This window comes from Microcaecilia unicolor, chromosome 1 (assembly GCF_901765095.1).
Source record: "Microcaecilia unicolor chromosome 1, aMicUni1.1, whole genome shotgun sequence".
Classification (NCBI taxonomy): domain Eukaryota; kingdom Metazoa; phylum Chordata; class Amphibia; order Gymnophiona; family Siphonopidae; genus Microcaecilia; species Microcaecilia unicolor.
The window spans coordinates 643,911,563-643,935,844 of NC_044031.1; the positions used below are offsets into that span (position 1 = coordinate 643,911,563).

Sequence of the window (24,282 nt, forward strand, 5' to 3'; positions counted from 1 at the left end):
CAGAGCCACAGTCCCTGGTCTCACCCGCCCGCCCTCGGCTCCGATGACAGCCCCCGTCTGATGTAACTTCCTGTTTTTTCGAGGGCGGGACACAGGTAAGGAAGGCCTGAAGGGAGGTGACCTGCCGCTGCACTTTCACACGGAGGTGAGGCGCTGTGATTTGAATGCAGGGGGGCCCAGTGGAGGATGGAGGGGGGCCTGTCAACGGGGCTGGGGCTGGGCGGGTGGAGACTGAGGACTGCGGCATGGCGGTTTTGGGGGGTGGCCGCCGCGGTGACCTAGGGGGTGGCAGCAGCAACCTTACGGAGGCAACGGTGACCGCAGCAGGGGACGGAGCCCTGGGGGCAGCCTTGCCCCGGGCCTAGCCCACTCTCTCGAAGACCCTGCAATAAAGATCTTTATTTAGAAGACTCGACACAGGCCATGTTTTGGCAACAATTCACCTGTATCATGGGTCACAAAAAGATCTGAAAACTTCTTGTTATAAAATGTAGGTCTGCCATTTTGGTGGGGTTTTTTTTACTGACTAGCGCTTTTGTGTATTGTCAGAACATTTCTTCATCTGTCTAGTCATTCTGTCCTGGTGGGTGGTAGTACAGCCCTACCAGTATACTCCTTCATACATGAAATTTCTATCCATAAGGATTCCATGCTGCTATCTGTTTCATGTAGAACGTTTATTTTGTTTGACTCAATGCCCTCTTTAACATGTAGCACAACCCCTCCTCCAAATTGGTCCAATCTATCAATGCAATATAATTTGTACCCTGCTAACACAGTGTCCCATTGATTGTCCTCTTTCCACCAAGTCTCTGAGATACCTATTTTATCTACCTCTTCATTTAGTACCACATACTCTAATTCTCCCATCTTATTTTTTAGTCTTCTAGCATTTGTATAGAGACACTTCAAATTGTGTTTTTTCCTTGCATCTTCATGCTTCTTAGAAGTTGACAGGGATAATTTGCATCCTTTACTCTGTTGTCCCATTAAACACTCCTGGCTTTCTTTCACCATTATTGAAACCTCTCTGTTGGGATTCCCTAAAGATCCTGTTTCAATAGTATCTTTTGAGGATACTCTACACTGAATCACGTGCTGCTGGGCAACTGTTGGCTTCCCCCACCACCACCACCAGCACCACAATAATCATTTTAGTTTAAAAACTGCTCTATCTCCTTTTTAAATGGTCAGTGCCAGCAGCCTGGTTCCATCCCATTCAAAGTAGAGCCCATCCTTTAATAGGCTCCCCCTATATGTTGCCCACTTCCTAACAAATCTAAGTCCCCTCATCCCTGCACTATTGTCTCAACCATGCATTGAGAATTTAGAGCTCTGCCTGCCTCTTGGCTCCTATGTGTGGAACGGGGAACATTTCAGAAAATGCTACCCTGGAGGATATGGATTTTAGCTTTCTACCTAAAAGCCTAAATTTGGCTTCCAGAGTCTCCCTCCAACATTTTCCTATGTCATTGGTCATTCCTATGTCATAAATCAAGACAACTGGCTCCTACCCAATATTATCTAAAATCCTATCTGGGTGACGCATGCATTAGGATATTGCATCCCCCGGTTGGCAGGTCCTGGCTACATGATTACTTCCTACTTAACCAGGGTGATGCTTTTTTTAAGAGACCTCTCTCCTCCAAAGTAGCACAGGGGCTGCCAGACATGAGGTGGGACTTCTCTACGACATCCCTGTAGGTCTCCTATATATATACTCTCTGTCTCCCTGAGCTCCTCCAAGTTTGCTACTCCAGCAGACTCATTTTCTGAGAGCTAGGAGCTCTTTGCATCAATCTTACACATATAACCTCTCGCCAACTGGGAGATAATCATACATGTAACACTCAGTGCAAAAGACTGGATAGCACCCCTCTCGTTGCTGGTGGTGTTCATTGTTCTTTAAATGCTGACTGCCACCAGCTGAATTAGATCTGGATATTTACTATCCGCCTCTATTTGGATACTAGCACTGATTAGCTACGCAGGGCTCCATTGCTCAGAACCTAATGATGGCATTAGAGCTGATTAGTGCTAGATTAGTTCCGGTGGTGTAGCCAGGAATTTTTTACAGGGGGTGCATGTCCAACACCACCCCCCATCTCCTGTGCCACCCCCTGTCTCCTGCATATCTCCCAGTACCTTAAAATAATCTTTGCTGCAGTCTTTACCCGGGCAGCGGCTGTGCCACTTACAGGCTGCCTGCACCGGCACTTCCACTCTGAACCATCCCGCCCTTCACAAAAAAGGAAGTTGTATCAGAAGGGGCGGGATGGTTCAGAGAGGAAGTTCTGGTGCAGGCCGCAGGCAGCCTATGAGTGTTGCAGCCACTGCCTGGGTGAAGACTGTAGCAGAAATGATTTTAAGGTATGGGCGGGAAACCAGGTCTAACAGTGGGTGTGTACGCAACCCTCACACCTTGTATAAATAAGCCACTGGTGCAGAATGATCAGAAGGCTTTAGTGCAGGAAACATGTTCACCAAATATAGCCATACATTGTATATAAATGTAGTCAAATGGATGATAATGAGGTCATTTGCTATTCCTTCCCAACACTCAGAGAATAACGCATAAACAAACCCTGCTCTTAATGCTGGAAACCTACCAGCAGCTCAAAGCTGGAATTGGGAGGGTTTGAAAAGAGGATTTATTATGATTTTCTGATTAAAATCTTCAGGTTTTGATTTGTTTTGGAAGCAGAAGGAAACCATGCAAGCTCTAAATGCCGGAACTCAGAAATAAATGTGTACAAGTCCAAGCAAACCCAAAAATGAAAGCACACATTGCTGCCTGTTTTCTGCATGTCAAGTAAAAAACAATTTTTTTTTCAAAAGTGTTTATTTAAAGGCACAGAAGAATGGCGCCACTGCATGCTTCACTTCAGGGTTTGCCTGGGCATGTGCACAAGAGCTGCACTTACCACATTCTTCCCCATAATTTCAGTCGCACAACATGCATATCATTTGCAGGTCATTAGCATTGAGCTTTTGTAAGCTACGTTTTTGTGCTGTTCCCATGGTATGAGGCAGGCACCATTCTCATTAGTGCCAGAGCTTAAAGAATTGGGGGCCTGGGTTACTTAGGACACCCTTGTTTCTATACTAAACTAATCAGGTTGTTATTTGGGTATGGCTGCCAAATTTTGAAAGTTCACAGATAGCTCCCTTCTTTACCTCTGGATGGTCCCAGAACTAACCATATAGTGCTGTGATGATCTCCCAAGACATTCAGTGGCACTCTCCGGATTTTGTGTGACTGAAAATCTGGGTTGGACCCAGTCAGTTGGAGTTATTGAGGTAGGAACTACCCCTACCTGAATAAATGCCTTTGAAAATTAATACCATTGTTGATTATCAGTGTTTATTTCTCTTTGCTTTCACATGGTCAAAGAAAGAAATGCTATGCTTAAGAATTCCATTTTTTGTCCACAAGTTTTTTCAGTGCTTGTTTGACATCATTGTTCCTTAGACTGTAGATCATAGGATTTACCATAGGGATTACCATTGTGTATACTATAGAAATAAACCGATTTTTGTTCAGAGAAGAATGTGAGCTGGGAAATGCATACATGAAGACAAGGGTCCCAAAGAATAAAACTACTGTGATAAAATGAGAAGCACATGTAGAAAAGGCTTTCTGTCTCCCTGTTGCAGAGCGAATTTTCAGGATAGCAGAAATAATATAAAAGTAAGAAAGAAATATTGCCACAGTGTTTAAAGTAATAACAATTGAAGCAAACGTTTGCAGAATTATCTCGTTGAGGAAGGTATCAGAGCAAGAGAGTTTCAACAGAGGAAGGGGATCACAGTAGAAATGATTGATCTCGTTAGAACCACAAAAAGACATAGAGAAAATATTGCCAGTTTCTACCAAAGAATACGTCAAGCTAAATATATATGCAGTTCCTAACAGCTGGATGCAAACCTTTTGAGTCATAACAGATGTGTACAGTAAGGGATTACATATTGCCATGTAACGATCATAAGCCATGACTGATAGCAGGAAACTCTCTGCAGATGCCAGTAGTCCAATAGAAAAGAATTGTATAGCACAGCCAATCAGGGACATGCTTTTTTTCTCCACTATAAAGTTGGCCAGTGCCCTTGGGGTGACAGTTGAGGAATAGCAGATATCTACAAAAGATAAGTTACTAATAAAAAAGTACATAGGTGTATGAAGTTGAGGATCAATCCTAATTAATGTGACAATACCAATGTTCCCCAGCAGAGTGAGTACATACATGGCCAAAAATGCAACAAAGAGTAAAGTCTGTAGCTTGGAAAGGTCAGCGAATCCAAGTAGGATGAGTTCAGTAATAGAGGTTTGGTTTTTGCCTTCCATTTCCCAAGGATGGAGCAATGAGCATCTGTTGATTGTTCAAGAAATAAAATATGTAATTATACTTGGTTCCAGTTTTAATTTATTTTTATTGAATATCATCATGTGCTTGCTGAAACAAAACTAGAAATTACACATAGGCCATCTATGTGGCCCATGAATCTGGATAACTTTAACTAGATAATGACTGAATGTTCTAAGGTACCTAAAGGTTAAACATGTCCTTATCATGCACCTGACTCTCCTGTACTCCACTTATTAAATGGACAGCCCAAAGAGTGAGGTTTACTAACACAGTGGGTGAAATTGAAGACTAAAGTAGGAGATTTATTTGGGTGGTTGTGTCCAGGTGTAAATCTCCACTCCTTCACACATAATCTAGCTTACTTTCCATACTGTGCGCACACTCATGTGCATGTACCTAAATAAGGGGCCCTTTCACTAAGCCGCATAAGCGTGTACGCACACTCAAAGTACGCCAAAATGGAGTTACCTCCCGGCCACCATGTGGCTCTTGCAGTAATTTCATTTTTGGTGCACATCTGATACGCATCTGAAAAATAATTTTTATTTTCTGATGCATGTATTGGGTACGTGCCAAGTGGCATTTGATGCCTTTTTTACATGTGCACTGAAAAATGATTCTGCGTGCGCCCAAAACACGCATCCACACTACCGCAGGCCATTTTCAGCACGCCTTTGTAAAAAGACCCCTAAATCTGTGGAAAAATTAGCTATATATAACTCCCTTCAGCTCACCTGAAATCTTTAGATGCAAAACCAACAAGTTATGAAGTAGTATATTTGCATTCACTTTTTGTTATGTGAATTTCCTCCAAAACACCTCTCTTATGATCCTCATAAATTTCCTGTCATTTTCTGAAATTTGGAATTGTACAGATGAAAAAAAATGTTATTCAGTGACACAACTGTGCATAAGTCCTTATAAAACACATGACTCTCCCTGTCAAAATCATCACATCATCCATGACATGTACTAAAACTTAAGAATGGGTTGGATATAATTATTAGTTCGCATAATCATACATGTATGACTATGTTGATACAGAAATAACATGTCTGCTATTATTTTTGTGACTCTTCTAATGTGGTAAAAATCTGGTTTAAATTAGATGTAGAATAGATAGAAAAAAAGAGTTACTGGGGAAAAATTGTACACAATCTTCATGATATATTTGGATTTGAAAAAACTAAAATTACCCATCTCTCATGTCTTTCTCCCCTTGATATGCACAGAAATCTGGTGTTAACAGAACACTCAATGGAAAATGTATTAATGGTGGAACAAAGACAGAAACACTGGCAGAATGATTTATAAACCTCCCTCCCTCCCTTTAGAGAATAGACTAGCAAGTCAGAATCCAGAAATCATGATTCTTTTTCATTTTTGCTCATTCTTGTTACAGATCACTTTCTATTTTTATCAGCTAGTGCATCAGTACATGTAGAGGTACTTGTGACCTGACTTGGCCACTGTTGCAAATAGGATACTGGGCTCAGGGCTGGTAGTAGACATGGTGGGGCCCAGGGCAGAAATTAAGGAGAGGGCCCATGATCCCTAATCCTCCTCTCCCCAATTTCCCCGCCTGCATTGCTACTATGCAGTTCAGGTATCTCTTCCCCTTCTCCCCACCACAGTCCATCTTCCTCCCTTCCCCTCACCTTGTGGTCTTCTTTAAAATTCTTATTTCCTTTCTCATAGAGTCCCTGGAGCGGCAGCCATCTTCACAAGCTGCCTCTGGCTATCCCAAAGTTTTCCCTTTCTGCCACAATACGCCCAGGTGGAAACAGGAAATTGTGTTAGAGAGGGATGGATCATCGTAGGATTACCATATGTCCGGATTTCCTCGGACATGTCCTCTTTTTGAGGACATGTCCGGGGCGTCTGGCTTGTTTTGCCCGCCCGCCTGTTTATCCGGATTTCTGGACAAGCGGGCGGACGGGCGGCAGTACCGTAGCGAGGGCGGCTGAAACCCGGGGTGGGTCGCCGCTGCGTATCCCCCACCGGGTGCAGCTCGGCGCCCCCCCCCCTCCGGAGCACACCCTCCCCCCGGGAGCGCATTTTTAATTGATTTAAAAGTGAGAGGCAGGCAGGAGGGCTGATCTGCCCCCGAGTCCACGTCGCTGGGAGCTGCGTCGGCTCCGTTGGTTCCTTGCTCTCTCTGCCCCGGAATAGGAAGTAACCTGGCATAGGGAGCAAGCAACCAATGGAGCGGACACCCCCCCCAGCGGCGTGCACCCGGGGCGGACCGCCCCACCGCCCCTCTTCCTACTCCACGGGCGGGCAGGCGAGCGGCGCCATGGGTCTCCCCTCCCTTTACTTACTTACTATCTGCCTTAGTGGTCTAATGACCTCTTTAGGGCAGGAAAGAGCCCCCTCTTTCCTGCGCAGAGCGCTTCCTGCCCTTGCCCTGCATCCTTCTCAGTCTCGGCTCGGGATTCAAAATGGCTGACAAGAGTTGAAGTGGCCTCGTGAGACTTCATCTCTCGGTGGCCATTTTGAATCCCAAGCCGAGACCGAGAAGGATGCAGGGCAAGGCAGCACTCCGGGCAGGAAAGAGGGGGCTCATTCCTGCCCCAAAGAGGTCACTAGACCACCAGGGCAGTAGATAGTAAATAAGGGGAGAGAAGGGGAATATGTGATAAGGGGGAGGGGACGTGATTGGAGGGAAGGTGACAGGGGGCAGGGGAGGGGAATATGTTTCAAGGGGGAGGGGAGGTGATGGGGGGCAGGGGAGAGGAATATGTGACCCGGGGGAGGGGAGGTGATGGGGGAGGGGAATATGTGACGGGGTGGGGTGATGATGCAAAAGGGGTGGGGTGTGGGCGGGGCAGGGGCGGGACATGTGTCCTCTTTTTAAGAGGAGAAAATATGGTAACCCTAGATCACCACAGAGAGGGAAAGCTTTGGGGCAGCTACAAGCAGCTTGTGAAAATGGCTATCATCCTGGGGCCCCTCTGAGAAAGGAAATACATTTTTAAAAAGATCAGGAAGGGAGGAGGAGATGAACTATGGTGAGGAGAAGGGAAAGATATGCCTTGACTCCCTGGAGCTGTTTGTCCCCCACTATCGTCAGCCCTGACTGGGCTAGATGGACGACTGGTCTAGCGCTGCGTACGTCTAGTAGCGCTATAGAAATGATAAGTAGTAGTAGAAGTAGTGGTCTGACCCAGTATTGGTATTCTTATGTTCTAAGACTGAAAAAGCCATCTGGTTTGAAAAATCTCATCTTGAAGTGTTAAAGTTTTCTTCTGACTCTTTGCTCCCTGTTATTAAGATTTACTATTTACCAGTTTCTTCAAAAACTACCCAGGGGGAGGTTAGAGATCAAGGGCAGGTTTTGAATTTGGATGTTAATAATATTTCAGCTATTTTGGAAGACTCATTGTCTGAGACTTCGGAAAAAGCTGCCCTACTGGTGTTTTTAGTCTTTGAACAAGAACTCTATAATGAAGTTATATTTTAAACATTCTCAAGAGCTATTCTATGGTCAGAAGTTGTGGATATATCTGGATGTTGCAAAAATTACTCAGGAGAGGAGTTAGGCCTTTTTTGCTATGCTTCAGGAAGTGAAGGACTTGGGAGCAACTTTTCTTCTTGCTTATCTGTGTAAATATAGAATCAGATATGGACAAAGTATGTTTTCTTTGTACCTGAACAGCTGCATTCCTTTTTGGACCTAAAGAAGATTGTTTGAACTTGTTTTGAACAACCAGTTTGCAATTATAGGGATCCTTTTACAAGGCCATGATAAAAAGTGGCCTGCGGTAGTGTGGGAATACCTTTTTGGCACACACTTGACCACTTTTTACCGCAGCTGGGAAATGGGCGTACACAAAACTTAAAACTAGCGCTCGCCTGTTTATGGCCTGAGCCCTTTCTGCCAGCCATTGACCCAGTGGTAAGGGCTCATGCACGACCCACATGGTAACCTTGCAGCATGCACCAACGTGGCCACACTGCCAATTATCACCGGGAATGTACCCCGTAGTAGAAAATAGAAAAATATTTTCTATCACAGGATTCGTCGTGCACCAAACTCAGAATTATCACTGGGTGCATATGCTATGCTGGCGTAAGTGCCAATTTGGCGAATGCTACCTGAGCATTTGTCCTCCCGTGGCTTTGTAAAAGGGCCCCATAGTTTGTTTCCAAAGGGTAGTAACTGATAATGGCCTTTCTTTAATTATGTTACATTGCATTTTCTCCTAATTCTTTCATTAGACCTCTCCCCCATTAGATTTTTGTGGTCTAAGAAAAACTGAAAAACTGTTTGTTGTTGTTTCTCTTATTTCTTCTGTATTTCTTAATCAAGAGCAATCTTGTCAAATTATTGTCAAGTCATAAATAAAAAAAAAACTCATCTTAAGCTTGCTCTAAGCCTTTTGGAAGTATTTTTCAAAGCTGCCGATTCAGCTACATAGTCCAGGGATACTTTTAAACCTGTGAGGTCTGCAAGAGTTTTGAAAGGGAAAATATGAAGATGCCTTTCCCTTTAGCAATTGCTCTAGGACAGAATGTTCCTCTGCTTTAAGTGAGTGCACATTTTTCCTGAATAATGACATTATAGATTTGAAACAATTGCTAATTTCTCCCTCCCTCCTATAAAATGCCCTAGGACTCTCCCTCCTCACTCCAGTAAAAAGTGTGCAAACTGTTAATACCTGTGTGTACATTAACCTACTCATTTGCATAGGCATCTAAAAATTACCTTTCCACAAACAGGGCTAGATAGAATTAAGAAACTTCCTGATTAGCTCTGATAATATTCCAGTTATGGAAAGATGCTCAGTGTTTCCAAATATATGATTTAGAAATATTTCCACAAAAATATACAGCTACAGTGTGCGGAATGAAGCACTTTGAATATGCTGACATTTTGTCATATAGGGACCTGTTTACTATGCCATGCTGTAGGTTAGCGCATGCTAAAAATTAACATGCACTAATGCTAGAAATGTCCATATATTCCTATAGGTGTCTCTAGCGTTAGCCCGCGCTAATTTTTAGCACGTGCCTACAGCATGGCATAGTAAACAGGGCCCTAATTTTGAATGTTTGCTCACATCAGTCATACATTCTGTAATGTATTTACTATCTGGTCGATGTTCAAAATGATTTATCTGGCCAGTGACTGGTTAAATCGCTTGTTCACAGCTATCCACTAATTTTCAGCAGCACTTAACTAGTTATCACCGCTGAAAATTAGTGGTTAGCGCCTAAATGAAAATCAGCTATTTTGGAGGCATTCCGAGGGCAGAGTCAGCACTTGGCTCGTTAAGTGCCAATATTCAGCACTTAACCGGCCAGGGTAGTCGTAACTACATAAATGAAATTGCCTAAAACACAGTCCTATCTTTATGTGGCAACCCATGGCTGGTTAAGTTCTGAATATCAACTTAACTGGCTACTTGTTAGCCATCACTGCATAAACCCGACATGGCGAAGAACTGAATACCTGGAGTGGAGGAGTGGCCTACTGGTTAGAGCACCAGTCTTACAATCCAGATGTGGCCAGTTCAAATCCCACTGCTGCTCTTTGTAATCTTGTGCAAGTCACTTAACCCTCCATTACCTCAGGTACAAACTTGGATTGTGAGCCCTAATGGGACAGAAAAATATCCAGTGTACCTGAATGTAATTCACCTTGAGCTACTACTGAAAAAGGTGTGAGCAAAATCTAAATAAATATTAACACCCGTGGGAGTCAGCAAAACACTCACTGCCACCAGCTGAATGTTTACTCCACTGAAAATATTAATGTGACGTTAGAAATCAATGGACAAACAACATTCAAACAGAAACATAGAGACTGATATTCAGCTAAACAATATTGGGTTATCTTTAACTGGCTACATTCAATTATACTGACATCTAGGTAACTTTTAAATATATATATATATATGGATAAAGACATATAGATATCCTTTATGCATATATCAGATATAGACACTCGAGATACATCACAAACAGTGGTACTGCAGGACACTTATACATAGGATGTTAACTTTCCATCTAACTAGGAGATCTTTGAGATCAAGGAACATTGGTGTTTATCACTGTTTTGTGCTACAGGTACTGTTGTTTGTTACCTTTTCTGTTGGAATAAAATATATACAGTACCTGTGTGTCACTTACAAATCTTTAGTAGATAAAAGACACAAAACTGAGTTATCAGTATCTAGTTAAAACCTAAAATCAGAAGCACTAATAAATATATGTGTACAGATCAATTTTATCTGTTCTGTCTTAAACCTACAATGAAATACCCACCTTGTGCTAGGAAGATGCAGCTCTTCTGAGCTCCAGTGGACCTTGCAGATTCCCAATATTATATGTGAATATATATTATGCATTTTGTGACATTTGGGACTGTATCCCTGAAGTACACTAAAGAAAACAATTTTCACTTCTGCAAACATTTTTGCTCATAATTGTATCTTGCTTTAAAAAAACATCTTTAAACACAGGATTTCTAGTTCCCTTTTTTTCTCCACATACTGTAACATCTCTTACAACAGGGAAAACTGAGGTACATATCGATACATGCATCATTCCCCATGCATCATTAAATTGTATTAGTAGGGTACCAAGCTTTAAAAAGGTAATCCACAGTTCTCTGTCTGAAATAAGCAGATGGTCATGTGTTTTTTTAATGTTTTAAATTTGTTGGTTGATGTATTATAATTAATATTTTATGATGCATTGTTTATATACTTTATTTATAAGTATGCTGATATATATTATGTTTTTTTATTGTAAACGGCTTTAAAACTTGCAAAGTGTTAAGCGGTATATCAAGTTAATAAATCAAATCAAATCCAAAGAAAGAAATCTGTTTATTCCAGGTGTCTGACTTATATAAATATCTTACATAGGGATGTCTTTGATATTGTCCTTTGAAGACTAATTGACTGCACTATTAATCTCTGGTCCTTATTTTAGAAAAATCCCCATGTGTTAACAGTAAATCCAATCCTTTGCCACATAACAAACCTGATCCCGCCACACAAGGACATCCCAGTTAAGGACCCACCAGATTCACCCCTGGCTCTTTCTGGAGGTCCTTGGCCCTGGGTTTGACAGAACACAAGAGCAGATTGAACAACCAGAACATCACGGCCCCTATGGTAGCCCATTGTTTAAAGTTTCATCATCAGTTTTCCCAAGTTACAGTGAATGGTTATTGACCATGTGGTATCCACTCAAAGAGGAGGAAATAGGGAGAGTGCACTAGCCAGAAATGAACAATACTGGATTTTTGAATTAGACACTATAACCCCTAACGGATTAAATGACTTTGTAGAATGGAACATAGTAATTTAGTGATTTGTTACAGAAGATTGTTTTCCAACAACTGTGCGGGTAGATGGGTGGGTTTTTTTCAATAAATTTTTCAACAACATTTTTTCAATAACATTTGTTCAACTAATTTTCAATAATATTTAACAATTTTTCATATATATTTTTTCAATTACAGTAGTTCCTCTGTACCAGTATAATAGGTTTGCATTGTCTATTCTAATTCAGTTTGTACATTGTATTGTCAGTTGTAACAACCAGTGTCACTATGACGTTTCACGTTTTGTATGTGAGTACACCTACTTCCGGCTAAGGGAGCTTAATAGTGGGAACTCTCTTGCTTTTGGGATAAGAAAGAATTCTCAGAAAGTTGGCGCAGCATGTGTTTATTTTCAGGAACAGGCAGTAGAAAACCGGGTCTCTGACGAAGATCGTCTCGAAACCCTGCAGAGTTGGACACAGACGGTATCCTGCCAACATTGGAAGAAATTGTGGCGACAGCGGTGACGGTGGTGAAAGAACTTGTCAACGCTGATTTCAATAGCAGCTGCTGGGTGTTGTGTTCACACCTAGTGGTGCAGAGCCTTTTTCCTTCAGAATGTATAATTTATGAAATTTGGACTATTTATTAAGGACCTTTTTGTTCTATTCTCATCACATTACATGTTTCCTTACAGTATGGATATAAGCTTAGTTTAGGGACAGAACGCTATTTGCGCATGAGATAAAAACTACAAAAAAAGATATTAACGGATGAGCAGACTAGCTCATGTCTCACATTATTATAGGGGCACGGGAGTAAAGCTTTTTTGACTTGCGCATGTGGTGAAAGTGAGTAGGGAACTTGTTAGTGCGGGATTTAGATTTAGATCAGGATATGAATTGAGAGCTTAAGCCTGTTTCGCTTAAACCTGTTGCTATTTCTTGTGATTGTGATTGTTTGCATAACTTATGTAAAGTATAGGATGTTCATGGGTGCACTTATAAAATTTTAGAGAGATTCCATGATAGAGAAACCCATCCACCCATTAGGATAAGCCTACGTTGAGTGGGCTGTCCACTTGGGTGAGTTCAGCTTCTGAGAATTTCTCCTTTTCACAAAAAAAATTATTATTATTATTTTATTATTTTGTTTCTTTTTTTACTAGACAGGTCTTCTAAGCTCTCCATCCATACCCTAGATATCACCAGTGGTTAGAGTAGAGATCTAGCCTTACCCTGGTTTATTTTGTAAATTATTTGTGTTACCAGAGGTATTCTAAGGGGATTGTATTTTTGAGTCCTGGGTTTAAAATGCCACTGGCAACCCCTAGTGGTAGTATCACAGTAGTACCTCTAGGGATTAGGCTACCTTTTGACCTTATATGTCAGCCTGACTCCTAGCAGTAGTACTGTGATACTAACACTAGGGGGTCCTTTAACTAAGGTGCGCTGAAAAATGGCCTGCGGTAGTGCAGGCGTGGGGTTTGGGTGCACGCAGATCCATTTTTCAGTGCGCCTGCTAAAAATGCCTTTTTTTATTATTGTCTAAAATGGATGTGCGGCAAAATAAAAATTGCTGTGCGTGCATTTTGGGTTTCTTACCACCAGCCATTGACTTATTGGTAAGGTCTCTTGTGTTAACTGTGTGGTAATCGCCTAAGTGCTTCAAGTCAGAGTTACCGCCCGATTTTCACCGCGCGCCAGAAAATAAAATATACGTTCTGACGTGCATAGTAAGCACACGTAAAAAATGAAATTACAACAAGGACCACGTGGTAGCTGGGTGGTAACTCCAAATTGACGTGCATTGGGCATGCTTAGGTGCCTATCCAGCTAATTTTCTAAAGAGATCCCCGGCCATCTTCCAACATAAATCGAGAGATGGCCGGCGATCTCTCAAAAGCAGCGAAATTGGTATAATCGAAAGCTGATTTTTTGACACCATTGCCACTTTCCCATCGCCGAGCCGGTGAAAGTTCAAGGGGGCGTATCAGCGGCGTAGCAAAGGCAGGACATGGGCGGGCATGGGTGAGGCTACCAGATGGCCGGCTTTCACGGATAATGGAAAAAACAAAAGTGGCGTTAATCAGTATTTCGCCGGGTTTACTTGGTCCTTTTCATTTTCATGACCAAACCTCAAAAAGGTGCTCCAACTGACCAGATGACCACCGGAGGGAATGGAGGATGACCTCCCCGTACTCTCCCAGTGGTCACCAACCCCCTCCCACACTAAAAAAATAAAAACCTTTTTTGCCAGCCTGTATGCCAGCCTCAAATGTCATACCCTGCAGTATGCAGGTCCCTGGAGCAGTTGTTAGTGGGTGCAGTGGACTTCAGCCAGGTGGACCCAGGCCCATCCCCCCCTACTTTTTGCACTCGTGCTGGTAAATGGGAGCTCCAAACTGCCCCCAAAACCCACTGTACCCACATCTAGGTGCCCCCCTTCAGCCATAAGTGCTATGGTAATGGTGTAGAGTTGTGGGCAATGGGTTTTGGGGGGGATTTGGGGGACTCAGCACCCAAGGGAAGGGAGCTATGGATTTGGGAGGTATTTTAATTTTTTTTAATTGTTACAAGTGCCCCCTAGGGTGCCCAGTTGGTGTCCTGGCATGTGAGGGGGACCAGTGCACTACGAATCCTGGCCCCTCCCATGACCCAATGCCTTGGATTTGTTTGTTTTTGAGCTGGGCACCTTCGGTTTCCATGATTGCTGAAAAACGATATCGCCCAGCTCAAATCTGCACAAATCCGATGCATTTGCCCGGCACAAACTGTATTTTCGAAAATATGGCCTGTCCCGCCCCTTCACGTACCCGTTCTCGGAGATAGACGTCCATGGAGATGGGCATTCGCATTCGATTATGCCCCTCCACGAGTACAATAAAATATCAAAAATTAAAGAGGAGTACAAACCATAGGTATAATAGATTGAAACTTTCTAAAAACCTTCTCTAACTTCAATTATGATGTTATTGATTTAAGAGCGAGGCAGACTAAGGGATCTGCTTCTTATGAAGCATTCTGTGAAAGAGTAGCTCGCTGTCAGGCGTTTCCCATTAGTCCAATCCGCATGATAGATAAGTGCCAAAGCATCATTAAAAATGCCGATATATGCATGAAATAAAGTTAAAACAACACATAGATAGGAGAGGTTTTTTGAGACTTGTGAGGATGCTCGCCAGTCAGTTTGCATAAAGAAAATTCATTTTCAAGAGTAAATGCTGAGCAACACGATATCTACTACAAAATATGTAGTTGAGTTATCGAGCGTCTGAAGTCTTTTCCTCTCATTAATTACAAATTTGGAGTTAGATAAGAAGGTTTTTGTGTAAACAGTGAGATGTGGTGGAAACTGTGACACCACCCAAAGTCACCAAAACCTAATATATCTATCTCTTCATTTAGTGCCATATACTCTAACTCTCCAATCTTATCTTTTTAGGTTTCTAGCATTTGTATACATACACTTCAAATTGTGTTTTTTCCTTGCATACAACCTGCTTAGAAGTTAAAAGGGATAATTTGCATTAAAAGGGATAATTTGCATCCTTTACTCTGTTCTTCCATTAAACACTCCTGGCTTTCTTTCACCATTATTGAAACCTCTTTATTGGTACTCCCTAAAGATCCTGTTTCAATAATATCTTTTGAGGATACTCTGCACTGAATCATGTGCTCCTGTGTGACTGTAGGCTTCCCCCACTACCACCACCACCACCATCATCATTTTAGTCTAAAAACTGCTCTATCTCCTTTTTAAATGGTCAGTGCCAGCAGCCTGGTTCCATCCCATTTAAAGTGGAGCCCATCCTTTCATAGGCTCCCCCTATATGTTGCCCACTTCCTAACAAATCTAAGTCCCCTCATCCCTGCACTATTGTCTCAACCATGCATTGAGAATTTAGAGCTCTGCCTGCCTCTTGGCTCCTATGTGTGGAACGGGGAACATTTCAGAAAATGCTAACCTGGAGGATATGGATTTTAGCTTTCTACCTAAAAGCCTAAATTTGGCTTCCAGAGTCTCCCTCCAACATTTTCCTATGTCATTGGTCATTCCTATGTCATAAATCAAGACAACTGGCTCCTACCCAATATTATCTAAAATCCTGTCTAGGTGGCACGTTCAAGAGGATATTGCATCCCCCGGTGAGCAAGTCCTGGTTACAGGATTACTTCCTACTTCACCAGGGTGATGCTCTTCTTTTAGGGGACTTCTCTACGACATCCCTGTAGGTCTCCTATATATATACTCTCTGTCTCCCTGAGCTCCTCCAAGTTTGCTACTCCAGCAGACTCACTTTCTGAGAGCTAGGAACTCTTTGCATCAAGCATACACATATAACCTCTTGCCAATTGGGTGATAATCATACATGTACCAGTGCTTTTTTTGTAGAAAAAAAATGTGCCTGTACACATTGTGGACGTGGTCACCACATATGGCCCCACCCCTTTTATAGCCACACCCACATTAGCCACACCCCTTATACCAGCCATGGCACATATAAACAGACATCATTGAAAATATTATACTAGTATAGGAGAAAAAATAAAGTGATTTTTTCATTATAAATAATTTCTGTAAGCTGTTACAGCTCCAGTATACCCAGTGCAAAATAAGACAGCAGATGTAAATTCTCAAATTGGACATATTCCAAACACTAAAATGAAAATAAAATGATTTTTTCTACCTTTGTTGTCTTATGACTTTGTTTTTCTATCCATATTGGTCTGATTCTGCTGTTCTCTAAACTCAGTTTCCAGCTTCCTTTCCATTTTTTTCTTTACTTTCCTCCTTTCTTCTTCATTTCTTACCCTACATCCATAAGTAAAAACTGGGTCCTCCTCCGTGGAATTGACTGGAGGAGGTATAACGTGGATCCAGCTTTTGCCTATTTTCTCCATCTATGTGCAGTTTTTCTCCTCTCTTCCCTTTCCCTCATCTCCATCCATGTGCACCTTCTTCTTTTTTCTTTCCTCCCCTCCATCCATGTCCAACACTTCTCCTCTCTCCTCCCTTCCATCTATGCCCAGCATTTCTCCTCACTCTTCCCTCCCCCACATCCATATAAAGCAATAATTCTCTCTCCTCTCTCCTCCATCCAAGTCCAGCATTTCTCCTCTCTCCCCACCAACTCCTCCATCCATCCATGTCCAGCAATTCTCCTCTATCTCCTGCTCTCCTCTCCATCCATTTCCAGCATTTCTCCTCTCTCCCCTCCCATCCATGTGCATCTCCTTCCTGTCTTCCCTCCCCTCAATCCATGTCCAGCACGTCTCTTCTCTCCCCTGACCCTCCCCTCCCATGTCCAGTGATTCTCCTCTATCCCCTGTCCTCCCCTGCCATCCATGTCCAGCGATTCTCCTATCTCCCCTTCCCTCCCCTATCATCCATGTCCAACGATTCTCCTCTCTCCCCTGCCCTCCCCATCCATCCATGTCCAGCGAATCTCTCTTTGCTGACCTCTCCTCCCATCCATGTCCAGTATGTCTCCTGTCTCCCCTGCCCTCCCCTCTCATCCATGTCCAGTGATTCTCCTCTGCATCCATGTCCAGTGATTCTCCTCTCCCCTGCCCTCCCCTCCAATCCATGTCTAGCGATTCTCCTCTCTTCCCTGCCCTCCCCTCCCATCCATGTCCAGCATGTCTCCTCTCTCCCCTGCCCTCCCCTCTCATCCATGTCCAGTGATTCTCCTCTGCCCCCTGTCCTTCCCTGCCATACATGTCCAACGATTCTCCTCTCCCCTGCCCTCCCCTCCCATCCATGTCCAGCATGTCTCTTCTCTCCCCTGCCCTCCCCTCTCATCCATGTCCAGCGATTCTCCTCTTCCCCCTGTCCTCCCCTGCCATCCATGTCCAGTGATTCTCTTCTCCCCTGCCCTCCCCTCCCATCCATGTCCAGCAATTCGCTCTTCCCTGCCTCCCATCCCATCCCATCCATGTCCAGCATGTCTCCTTTGCCCTCCCCTCCCATCCATTACCAGCGATTCTGCTCTCTCCCCTGCCCTCCCCTCCCATCCATGTCCAGCGATTCTCTCTCCCCTGCCCTCCCCTCCCATCCATGTCCAGCGATTCTCTCTTCCCTGCCTTCCCCTCAAATCCATGTCCAGTGATTCTCTCTTCCCTGCCTTCCCTTGAAATCCATGTCCAGCGATTCTCCTCTCTCCCCTGCCCTCCCCTCCATGTCCAGCAATTCCCCTCTCTCCCCTGCCCTCCCATCCCCTCCATGTCCAGCAATTCTCCTCCCCTCCCGTCCATGTCCAGCAATTCGTTCAAACCCCAGCCCCCCCACCCTCCCTCAGCTCCCCAACTTTCCGTTCATGCACCCGTGCTCCCTGCCTTAAAATCTTTAGTTTACCCGAAGTCACGGCAAATCGGCAGTAAAAGCAGCAGGCAGGCAGGCTCGCCCCCTCTTTGCTTCCCTTCCCTCTCAGCGCGTCCCTTCTTCCTCTGATGTAATTTCCTTTCTGCAAGGGCAGGATGCGCTGAGAGGGAAGGGAAGCGACGAGGAGGCAAGCCTGCCTGCCTGCCTGCTGCTTTTACTGCCAGTTCGTCACAACTTCGGGTAAATTAAAGATTTGAAAGCAGGGAGCACGAGTACATGAACGGAAGGGAGTGGGCAGGTGAGCTGGACCTCACAAAAAAGGTACCAGTATACCGTACCTCCGCAAAAAAAGCACTGCATGTGACACTCAGGGGCGTAGCCTACGTGGGGCCACGGGGGCATGGGCCCCCACATATTACGGCCTGGCCCCCTCTACATTGACCCCTAACTGCCGCCGCCCCCACCCTGCCACCGCATCAGGTACTTTGTTTGCTGGCAGGGGTCCCCAATCCACGCCAGCCGAAGAGTCTTCTTCAGCGCCGGTCGACTCCGGCACCTTCGTTGTGTGATCATCTGTTTCTGATGCCTTACAACCTGCACCATGCATGTAGCCCCTTGCACGACGTCAGGTGTCAGAAACAGATGATCACACAACAAAGGCACCGGAGTCGACCGACGCTGAAGAAGATTCTTCGGCTGGCGGGGATTGGGAACCCCCGCCAGCAAGCAAGGTGCCTGATGCGGCGGCAGGGCAGGGGCGGGCGGGCGGTGGTGGAGGGTTGCGGTTGTGGCAGCGGGGGGGTTCAAAGTGGCAGGGGAGTTGGCGGCGGGGGGATGTGGCTAAACAGTGCCCCGCCCGCCTCGGGCTCTGGCCCACCCTCTCGCCGAGGTCTGGCTATGCTCCTGGTGACACTCAGTGCAAAAGACTGGATAGCAGTGGCGTACCAAGGGGGGGGCGGAGGGGCGGTCCGCCCCGGGTGCACGGCGCTGGGGGGGTGCCGCGCGCCTGTTGGCCGAGTCCGCTCGTTCCCTCCCTGCTGCTCCCTCTGCGTGGAACAGGTTACTTCCTGTTCCAGGGCAGAGGGAGCAGCAGGGAACAAGCGGACTCGGAGCCGACAGGCACGCGGCACCCCCCCCCCCCCCCAGCAGGTAAAAATGCACCTGTGGGGAGGGGGGGGTCGCGCTGCACCCGTGGGAGGCGTAATTTCACCGGGGGGGGGTCGCGCTGCACCCGGGGGGTGTAATTTCACGGGGGGGGCGCGCTGCACCCGAGGGGGGGCGCATCGGCGATCCGCCCCAGGTGTCAGCCAGCCTAGGAATGCCATTGCTGGATAGCACCCCCTCATTTCTAGATTCTTGTCTGCATCTTAGTATTCTTGAATTAAAATTTGTTAGGGTACTAGAGATATTAGACTAATATAAAGAATCTTAAGATTATATGGCATGTTGTGTGATTTATTTAGCTTCTCAGAAAGTAATGAAATATAATTAAAACTCTGTAGTCATATTGTTTCACAGCAGTGGGAATTTTACCCACAGAGGGAGAGGGATATTTTCAGCCTTGATTATACTTGCAAAACAGCTTAGTAACCCAAGTAAAAGCATTTGAATATTGTCATTTTAGTTTAAAACCTTCATGCAGTGGCATAGCTAGGGGGGGGGGGGGCGCCAGGGGAGCAGCCACTCTCCCAAATGGACTTCTACCGGCGCCTATTTTTTACTCAATGTGTTGCATTTAAAACGCACACCGGCACCAGTGGAAGTCCGCTTCCCCGCTGCTGTCACTGCACCCGCACCTTCAACCTGGCTCCACTTCTGCCTTTATACACATTTTATGGCGCATGCCTGCACTCATCCATCATATCAATTTCATTTTACCTTAACTAATGGAAAATGATGACTACACAGAAGGAAAACAGTTACATATATGGGAAATCAGTCTACTCAGACATCAAGTCAAAGGAACAGATATATACCAGTTAATATTCAGCTGGTGGTGTTCAATGTTCTTTAAATGCTGACTGCCACCAGCTGAATTAGATCTGGATATTTACTATAAGCCTCTATTTGGGTACTAGCACTGATTATCCAAATATTGGGAAGCTGCTGGGAGTTACCCGGGTATCACTGATATTCAGAGGTGGTACCCAGGCATCTTCCCAGGGCCCCAATGCTCAGATTCTAATGCTGGCATTAGAGCCAATTAGTGCTGGACTAGTGCCGGTGTTAATCTGTGCAGAACAGTGGTGTAGCCAGGACATTTTTACAGGGGGTGCATGTTCCACATCACTCCCCATTTCCTGTGCCACCCCCTGTCTCCTATGCACTTCCCAGTACCTTAAAATAGTCTTTGCTGCAGTCTTCACCCGGGCAGCGGCTGTGACACTCATAGGCTGCCTGCGGCCTGCACCAGGACATCCGCTCTGAACCATCCCACCCTTCACAAAAAAGGAATTTGCATCAGAAGGGGTGGGATGGTCCAGAGAGGAAGTTATGGTGCAGGCCGCAGGCAGCCTAAGAGTGCTGCTGCCACTGCCCGGGTGAAGACTGTAGCAGAGATGATTTTAAGGTATGCGCAGAAGGCCAGGTCTGACAGTGGGTACGCAGCACACACCTTGTATAAATAAGCCACTGGCGCAGAATGATCAGAAGGTTTTAGTGCAGGAAACGTGTGCACCAAAGATGACCATAAATTGTATTTAAATGCAGTCAAATGAATGTTAATACATAGTAGATGACGGCAGAAAAAGACCTGCACGGTCCATCCAGTCTGCCCAACAAGATAACTCATATGTGCTACTTTTTGTGTATACCCTACTTTGATTTGTACCTGTGCTCTTCAGGGCACAGACTGTATAAGTCTGCCCAGCACTATCCCCACCTCCCAACCACCAGTCCCGCATCCCAGCCACTGGCTCTGGCACAGACTGTATAAGTCTGCCCAGCTCTATCCTCGCCTCCCAACCACCAGCCCCGCCTCCCAACCACCGGCTCTGGCACAGACCATACAAGTCTGCCCAGCACTATCCCCGCCTCCCAACCACCAGTCCCGCTTCCCACCACCGGCTCTGGCACAGACCGTACCAGTCTTCCCAGCACTATTCCCGCCTCCCTACCACCAGCCCCGCCTCCCGATCTTGACTAAGCTCCTGAGGATCCATTCCTTCAGCACAGGATTCCTTTATGCTTATCCCACGCATGTTTGAATTCCGTTACCGTTTTCATTTTCTCCACCTCCCGCGGGAGGGCATTCCAAGCATCCACTACTCTCTCTGTGAAAAAATACTTCATGACATTTTTCTTGAGTCTGCCCCCCTTCAATCTCATTTCATGTCCTCTCGTTCATTTGCTATTCCTTCCCAATGCTCAGAGAACAACGCACAAACAAACCCTGCTCTTAATGCTGGACACCTACCACCAGCTCAGAGCTGGCATTGGGAGGGTTTGAAGAGAGGATCGCTTATGATGTTTTGATTAAAATCTTCAGGTTTTGATTTGTTTTGGAAGCAGAAGGAAACCCATGCAAGCTCTATATGCCGGAACTGAGAAACAAATGTGTGCAAGTCCAAGCAAACCCAAAAATGAAAGCACACATTGCTGCCTGTTTTCTGAAATTCAAGTGAAAAAAAATGTTTTTTGAAAAGTGTATATTTAAAGGAGCAGAAGAATGGCGCAGATATATGCTTCACTTGAGCGTTTGCCTGGGCATGTGCACAAGATCTGCATTTGCCACATTCCTCCTCATACTTTCGGTCTCACAACATGCATATGATTTGCAGGTCATTAGCATTGAGCTTTTGTAAGCTACGTTTTTGCGCTGTTCCCATGGTATGAGGCAGGTATCATTCTCATTAGTGCCAAAGCTTTGAGCTTTGGGGCCTGGTTTACTTAGGACACCCTTGTTTCTATACTAAACTAACCAGGTTGCTATTTGGGTATGGCTGCCAAATTTTGGAAGTTCACAGATAGCTCCCTGCTTCACCTCTGAATGGTCCCAGAACTAACCAGATAGTGCTGTGTTGATCTCCCCAGATTTTCAGTGGCACACTCTGGATTTTGTGTGACTAAAAATCTGGGTTCGACCCAGTCAGTTGGAGTTATTGAGGTAGGAACTGCCCCTACTTGGATAAATGCCTTTGAAAATTAACACCATTGTTGATTACCAGTGTTTATTTCTCTTTGCTTTCACATGGTCAAAGAAAGAAATGCTATGCTTAAGAATTCCATTTTTTGTCCACAAGTTTTTTCAGTGCTTGTTTGACATCATTGTTCCTTAGACTGTAGATCATAGGATTTACCATAGGGATTACCATTGTGTATACTATAGAAATAAACCGATTTTTGTTCAGAGAAGAATGCGAACTGGGAAATGCATACATGAAGACAAGGGTCCCAAAGAATAAAACTACTGTGATAAAATGAGAAGCACATGTAGAAAAGGCTTTCTGTCTCCCTGTTGCAGAGCGAATTTTCAGGATAGCAGAAATAATATAAAAGTAAGAAAGAAATATTGCCACAGTGTTTAAAGTAATAACAATTGAAGCAAACGTTTGCATTATTATCTCGTTGAGGAAGGTATCAGAGCAAGAGAGTTTCAACAGAGGAAGGGGATCACAGTAGAAATGATTGATCTCGTTAGAACCACAAAAAGACATAGAGAAAATATTGCCAGTTTCTACCAAGGAATACGTCAGGCTAAATATATATGCAGTTCCTAACAGCTGGATGCAAACCTTTTGAGTCATAACAGATGTGTACAGTAAGGGATTACATATTGCCGTGTAACGATCATAAGCCATGACTGATAGCAGGAAACTCTCTGCAGATGCCAGTAGTCCAAGAGAAAAGAATTGTATAGCACAGCCAATCAAGGACATGGTTTTTTTCTCCACTATAAAGTTGGCCAGTGCCCTTGGGGTGACAGTTGAGGAATAGCAGATATCTACAAAAGATAAGTTACTAATAAATAAGTACATAGGTGTATGAAGTTGAGGATCAATCCTAATTAATGTGACAATACCAATGTTCCCCAGCAGAGTGAGTACATACATGGCCAAAAATGCAACAAAGAGTAAAGTCTGTAGCTTGGAAAGGTCAGCGAATCCAAGTAGGATGAGTTCAGTAATAGAGGTTTGGTTTTTGCCTTCCATTTCCCAAGGATGGAGCAATGAGCATCTGTTGATTGTTCAAGAAATAAAATATGTAATTATACTTGGTTCCAGTTTTAATTTTTTTTTATTATTATTTATAATTTCAAAAACTTTACAATACAAGACAATCTTGCTTCAGAAAATCAGACAGAAAACAGTAATGGAATTACATCATCCCATAAATACATTCTTAAGAGGATACATTAATGCCTTTTTATATCACAAAATGAGAAGGGGGCATTATTAAGAATAATGGGGAAAATATAACTTGAACTAAATACTAAGGAACAGACTTTGCACGAATTTTCTTCCTTAAATTCTTACAACTTACACCATTAGCTAGAACGTAAAAATTTATAACTTCCTTGAATCAATAAATACTCTTAACTGTTCTGGCTGAAAAAATATATATTTTAAACCTTCATATTTCACAACGCATTTACTTGGGTAGTTCAAGAAGAAAGAGGCACCCAAATCCTGGGTCTCTTTTCTCATGCTCAAAAAGGTCTTCCTAATATCTTGTGTTTGCTTCGTAACATCCTGAAATATACGTATTGTTTTACCATAGAACAAATCATTCATTCAACGAAAATACAATCTTTTTATAGCTTCAATTTATTTTTATTGAATATCATCATGTGCTTGCTGAAACAAAACTAGAAATTACACATAGGCCATCTATGTGGCCCATGAATCTGGATAACTTTAACTAGATAATGACTGAATATTCTAAGGTACTTAAAGGTTAAACATGTCCTTGTCCTGCATCTGACTCTCCTGTTCTCCATTTATTAAATGGATAGCCCAAAGAGTGAGGTTTACTAACACAGTGGGTGAAATTGAATACTAAAGTAGGAGATTTATTTGGGTGGTTGTGTCCAGGTGTAAATCTCCACTCCTTCACACATAATCTAGTTTACGTTCCATACTGTGTGCATACTCATGTGCATGTACCTAAATAAGGGGCCCTTTTACTAAGCCGCATAAGCATCTACGCACACCCAAAGTGCGCCAAAATGGAGTTACCACCTGGCTACCATGTAGCTCTTGCAGTAATTTCAGTTTCGGTGCGCGTCTGATACGCATCTGAAAAATAAGTTTTATTTTCTGACGCACGTATTGGGCATGCGCCAAGTGGCATTTGACGCACGTAGGTCATTGC

General features: G+C 44.1%; 1 protein-coding gene across 1 annotated transcript; it reads right to left on the reverse strand.

The window, feature by feature from the left end:
* Positions 1-3,409: 3,409 nt before the first annotated feature.
* Positions 3,410-23,120, reverse strand: LOC115460546 (olfactory receptor 1020-like). The gene is made up of 2 exons (XM_030190311.1): positions 22,523-23,120; positions 3,410-4,338 (listed from the first exon to the last, which is right to left on the reverse strand). The coding sequence occupies exons 1-2, from the start codon at positions 23,118-23,120 to the stop codon at positions 3,410-3,412; spliced, it is 1,527 nt and encodes a 508-aa protein (XP_030046171.1).
* Positions 23,121-24,282: the final 1,162 nt, after the last annotated feature.

Bases quoted from the DNA above. Each gene is read 5' to 3' on its own strand.
- LOC115460546 (XM_030190311.1), bottom strand. From the start codon at position 23,120: ATGGAAGGCAAAAACCAAACCTCTATTACTGAACTCATCCTACTTGGA. The intron at 4,339-22,522 runs AAACGTTTGCTT...GGGAAATGGAAG, and splicing joins CCTCAACGAGATAATAATGC to GCAAAAACCAAACCTCTATT.